The sequence below is a fragment of the Prosopis cineraria genome, unplaced genomic scaffold, assembly GCF_029017545.1.
Source record: "Prosopis cineraria cultivar Desert tree isolate PC_DT_omini unplaced genomic scaffold, ASM2901754v1 PC10, whole genome shotgun sequence".
Lineage (NCBI taxonomy): Eukaryota > Viridiplantae > Streptophyta > Magnoliopsida > Fabales > Fabaceae > Prosopis > Prosopis cineraria.
Genome location: NW_026555341.1, coordinates 36,778,102 through 36,784,227, shown reverse-complemented (window position 1 = coordinate 36,784,227; position 6,126 = coordinate 36,778,102). Strand labels below are relative to the sequence as shown.

The following is a 6,126-nucleotide window of genomic DNA, read 5'->3' as shown; positions in this document are numbered from 1 at the left end:
ATTATATTGAATGTGTGATCAAGCTAGTTATAAACAAAACATTTAATTAATTAAATTAGTGTAAGACCCATTAATTCAATGGTTTCATTGGTTCCAATAAGTGCGTTAACCCAAACTCTCATATTTTTTTATGATCTAATCTCCGTTTTATTAATTTGATTTCGGTGGTTTACATTTAAAATTTTTCATAGATAATATTTAACAAATAATAAAATTTCTATTTCAAAGTGCCGGTTGGATGGTTATCCTTGTTTTAGATTATGTATCTGTTAAGATAAGAAAACATTAATACACTCCTAAAAAACAACTCCTCAAAAGTGGATTGTGTAAATTTGATCGAAAACGTACGACCAAATTTCTGACTTGCATCCCATGCTAATCGGTTTTGAGGGCATAGGATTCAAGTTCGACACGACTTCCGTCAAGGGATGCAATTTAATTTAAAATTAATAATTCCACAATAATAATTTGACAAATATAATTTTAATTGGCACCCTCCGGCTCTCTTCTATGCGATTTTAATGTTTTGGAATCCTTTAAAAACTGATTGTCAATACGATTAAAAACATTTATTTTACAAAAATTTAAAAAATAAATTAGGATATTCTTTCATAAAAAATTACTCCATCCGATCCCTATTATATAGGGCATCTTTAAAAAGATTCTTCTGTCCTTCATATAAGGTATTTGTAGAGGGTATTAATGACAATTTTTTAATATTACTCATATTTAAATTTATTAATTATAACAAAGAATGAAATATAAGTTTTAATAATTTTTTAATTTAAATAGGAGTGAAATTAAAAGTTTATTTTATTTTTAAACAAATTAATGATTTAACCTCCTACTCTTGTTCTAGTAAAATAGTTTAAAATGTCTTATAATAGAGTTAATAAATATATTTAATCCTCCTAACCGATTGCTCAAATAGTATATCATGAGCCATAAGCTCCTAAACTGTTACAAAAAAAAATTTCCTTCAACTTTTAAATTTCAAGAGCCTGAAAACCTTGCTGTTAATGGCCATTACTCAATGTGGGGCCCAATCGCCCACTAATATGGCAATCATCTTGACTCTCCAACTTAACAGGGATTTTCACATTATTTTCACATTTTTAGGAGTTAAGGTTTAAAAGTGAATGGAAATTTTTTTACATTTTAAGAGTATAAAATCTAGAATATTATTTGCATAATAAATTTAAGATATAGGATGTTCATTGACTCCTTATAATAAGAACTCAAGGGGAGTATATTGAGTTTAGGGTTAATTGTTTTCAATGTCGTACTTTAAGAAAATAACCATCTTAAAACTTATGAAACAATTATTTGGCTCATACATGAGACTGTAAAGAATATGTTCTGCAATTGTAATCCATCAGCGCCAACTTGTTAGTTTTATAGCTTTAGATTTATTGTGTCCTTCATTATAAATCTCATTAGGAATTTTTAGCTGTAATTAAAATATTATCTCTAAGATACCAACCCCTCATAAAGGACCAAAATTGCCTATGTTATGTAAAAGAGATGTACTTTTTAAGAGTAGTAGACTACTTCATATTAATAGTGAGCAAAACTGGAAAAAAAAAAATTTACACATAAACCAGATTTGAATATTTTACTAAAAATTTGATCAAAAAAATATTATTTACTCATAAATATTCTCTTTGATACAAAATACTGGACACTATTAATTACCGTTAAAAGAATTAAGAAAAAAGCTAAAAGTGATTTGTAACATCAATGGTCAAAAAAATATCACTGTTTTTGCAAATTACACTCTCTGTTCTAATACTGTAAGAGAAAATAACCAACTCACAATTCAAGATAGTTTGTTAAACATGATAATTATGTCTGAAATTAAAAAAATTCAATAAAATTATTTTTATAATTTACGAAACAAATTTATTTCTTTAAAATAAACTTTGATTTTATGAGAGATAATTTAAAAAAAATTGAGACAAATGCTTCTTGAATTTTGTAATAAAAAAATGAAAACATACAGCAATTTCTCTCTCATAATAAAAACCAGTTGGAATATCCTATATTTTATACAATAAATATGAAAGCGTGTTAATTACAAATATCCAATAACAAAGTCCCAAATGGGGAGAGGAGTGTCGCCTTTTTCCTTATTCTCTATTTTCCTCATTTTCTTCTCATCATGATTAGATCAAATTTTAATGATTCAGATTTGAATATTTAATAAAATTATTATTTTAATTTTAAATGCAATATATAAATAAATCTGAACTACTAAAATTTGATCTGGCACTAATAAAGAAAATTGAGAGTTAGAAAGAAACAAGAAGAGGTGTCCTCGAATGTAGATGGAAGACGTTTGGTAAGCACATGGCCAACTGCTTCGTCAGTCGTAACAATATAATAAGGAGATGCATGTTTGGATAATCAAAATAATAAATTCTAAGGCTAAAATCATGGTTTTATAGAAATATATCTAAATACTTTTTTTACATGTCAAAATTAATTATGAATTTAAAATTCATAGTTTTTTAAAAATATACAAACATTCATTATACTGACAAAATCAATTATAAATTCAAAATCATGATTTTTTTAAAAATATTCCAAACCCTCTATATATACAAAATTAATTATGAACCCAAAAGTATGATTTGTAGAATAGCTATTAATAGATGTTGGCTAACCACGGGCAACTATTGATATTTTAAAAATTTGGTCTAAAGACTAATATAATAAGTTAATAAAACCCACAGATTAGAGGAATAAAAATTAAATTTAAAGGATAAATCAATAATTGAAACAAATATAATAAACATAAAAATTTCATTATTTTTTTCCATAATGATAATACATCAGATAGTCAAAACAACCAGTACAATCAACAAAGAATGCAATTGCAGCAAAACAACTTTCTTCTATGTATGTATGTATGTATGCACCTGACAAAACCTAGTCTTGCCTGGTCTTGAAAAAAATTGGCCCAATACAAAAACTAAAGACCAACCAACCTATACTTTATATTCAGGTTAGACTGAACAAGATATTAAGCTATTAAATCACATGTCTGGTCTATCACAAGAAATTTCTTCTAACATAGTTGAAGTGTTGAACGTTGTCGTTCAAAAAGAAGTTTTCATTTACTTCAATCCCTAGCCTCCCCTTGTACATTCACTTCATACTCTAAATGAGTTTTCCCTACTTAATGTTGTTGGAGATTGTCATAAATTTATGATCGTGTATTAATGTTGTGACAAGTTTTATATGATTATAAATTTTTATTATTTTAATTGATTTTTGCAGATTGAATTAGTGTTGCCCATAAAGAAAGAGGGAAAAAAAGTCAAATTGATATTCTAAACTTCCTGTTCGATCAAGTTCCTTACTCTACAAACAAGTTTGGTCTAGCACAACCTCAAGTTCTTTCTAGACCAAACCACGACTATTTTAACTTTTCATGAAACATACCAAACTTTAGGTTTGAGCTCTGATCCACAGCTTGGTTTATCTATTGTGCAGCCCCATATATTTCCATTGCTAATGGAACTCAAAATTCACACGACTATAAGATTGTGTTCGGTATATATAGATAAAAAATAGTTTTAAGAAAAGGATAATGTGAGTGATAAATTTCTACTGATATGTATTTGGTAGGCCATGATATATATATATATATATATATATATATTGGGAAGCTCCCTTCCATAAGGATTAGCCTTCCATCAAGATATACCGCAAAGGAAATGTTTATTTAATTTCCTTTAAAAATTTCAAGGAAGAAAATGATCTTATTTTTTTTAATAGCTTAATACTAATTATTTCTGTGTTCTGTTAATAAAATATATTCGTGTCATTTACTAATTCTCATAAATTTTATGTTGAAATATTTCTATTGTTTTTTCAGACAAAATATGCAAATTGGTTTTATGAAGACCCACTTTCCTTTTTTCATTGCAATTTCCGTTAGTATTTTACTCATTCTTATAAAAATCTTTTTATTGTACTTTATGCCAAACATATTGACTCTTAGGAAGCATGATCGCTGCTTTGGAAAGGCAACGCATGCATTATTAAACAAATGTTAATTATGCCTCCCTTAGGTTACATGATAGCATCCCCAAATAACATTACTTAAGCCCAATAACTATATAGGCATTATATGTAGTTTTATTTACAATTCCATATGTACTGCATGTTTGGCTATCTGTTAAATAAAATAGCATTTGAAAAACTCAGTTTTTAAAATCCAGCTTTGCAAAAGCAATTTTCGGACATAGGGCTTAATTAATTCAACAGATAAAGATTCAAAGGCTCAAAGCTACATATTCATCTCAAGACAACTACATCACAGTAAAAGCATATTAATTCACTTAATTTTCACACGCGCGCGCGCGCCTTAAATTAATACATGGATAAAAGCATTCGGCACACTTTTGACACATACGATTCCGCAGTGCTGCGTGATGAACTCAACAGCACAGACCTTATTCTTTACTTCATCACACACTACGTACTTTCAACATCAGATTACACCACAATGCATAGCTTATTTTTTAAGTCAGTTTACTCATTAATCTCACACGTACTTTGGATCCATGCATGTTTGACTTGTTCTTGTTCATTATTTTCCCTTTTGTGCACTGAGAAGATAAGCATCAATATCTTTTGTAACGGCAGCTGCCATGTCCAAGTAGCCTTTAGGATCTGAGATTTCATCATGGATCTTCTCATAATGGAAGCTCCACTTTGCAATAGCACCACCTCCTTCCTTGTCGGTGGCTTTTATTATGAACTTGAAACTATTGTGTTGCTCCTTAACATCTCCTTCGAAGAAGTCCACTTTCAGTGATTTGTTCTCTTCATCAATCTCTTCAATTCTCTCCTTGCATGTCACCACCTTACCGTCTGTTAATTTGTCCCCATTTACAAGTAAATTAAATCAGTGTTAACAACAACACTTTACCCTTCATCCAATTGTTAGATTTTAAGCAGAATAGAGCTATAGAAGTTTCCAATGATATATTTAGTACATTAAATTATCAAAATTACTACAACCAACCACGATCAACCAGCAATTATATTGCATGCAGAAAATTGCCAAAACGCTATATTTAAAGCGCTCAATGTAAAAAGTTACTGTTTCCAAACCCCTAATCCGTGCAGTTTTGTGATATTTTGCAGGTTATATGATATATTTCATTGTTATCTAGTTGTTTTCTCAATTTTGCTTTTATTATGATATTTCATTTTTGGGCAATCTCTTCCTAAGAGCTCTTACCGTGCTGTTCTTCCCTTTGGTTCTTGTACCGTGACATCTTTGTTTCAATGAAATTTCTTCTTTGGCCATCGAAACAAGCATGACACTTTAAAGCATCTGCCCCTCAAGTAAAATCTTAATCAGGAGAATATTTTTCAGTCAAACTGATTTGGTACTTTCAACTATATTTACCCATATGATTTATCAGTTAACACCGATCATGACTCAAAAGAAGAAATATATGCAAATTGAAGTATGAGAATTGTCGTCACCATTTCCTTGAAATTAAAATAAAGAACCTTACCAACAGTATAAGACCATTGCTTCACAGATCCAATGGCGTGCCAGTCGTCTCCTTGATGAAGCTCGCCTCCATGAACACTGCCAGTGGCGTTGGGAAGATTGTGAAGTTGCTTAGTGAAGAAGTTGAAGAACTCAATGGCTGGTGACTGTATCTCAATTTCAACCTCCAAATTACCAGTCAGAGCCATAGCTTCTTCAGTCGTACACTGACCTCAAAATCAAACCAAAAAGATAATTTGTATGTTGTAAATCTATCAACTAGGACTAGTGTGGCAAGAGAGCGCTAGCTTCGTTGCCTTATATAGACCATCCATGGTGCCTAGTGTAATTTTAAAATTGATTTTAATGGTTCAGATTTAAAAATTTTGAACTGTAATTTTTTATATTAAAATTATTTTATGTCAGAGTGTTAATTGCATACCTTGCAAATGCCCTCTACATGTGATTTTATATTTTGGAATCATAAAAAAAGACAATTGTTAATGCTTTTAAAAACACTTATTTGGACAAAAATAAAAATGGAAAATGATAAATAAATTCTATCAAAATATAGGAAAATTGCAAATAAGTATCACAAATGCAGAAAT

At 29.5% G+C, this 6,126-nt stretch overlaps 1 protein-coding gene across 1 annotated transcript; it reads right to left on the bottom strand.

Moving 5' to 3' along the window:
- Positions 1 to 4,230: 4,230 nt before the first annotated feature.
- On the bottom strand, positions 4,231 to 5,798 carry LOC129322037 (MLP-like protein 34). Its single transcript, XM_054968066.1, has 2 exons — positions 5,541 to 5,798; positions 4,231 to 4,884 (listed from the first exon to the last, which is right to left on the bottom strand). The coding sequence occupies exons 1-2, from the start codon at positions 5,725 to 5,727 to the stop codon at positions 4,601 to 4,603; spliced, it is 471 nt and encodes a 156-aa protein (XP_054824041.1). The 5' UTR covers positions 5,728 to 5,798; the 3' UTR covers positions 4,231 to 4,600.
- Positions 5,799 to 6,126: the final 328 nt, after the last annotated feature.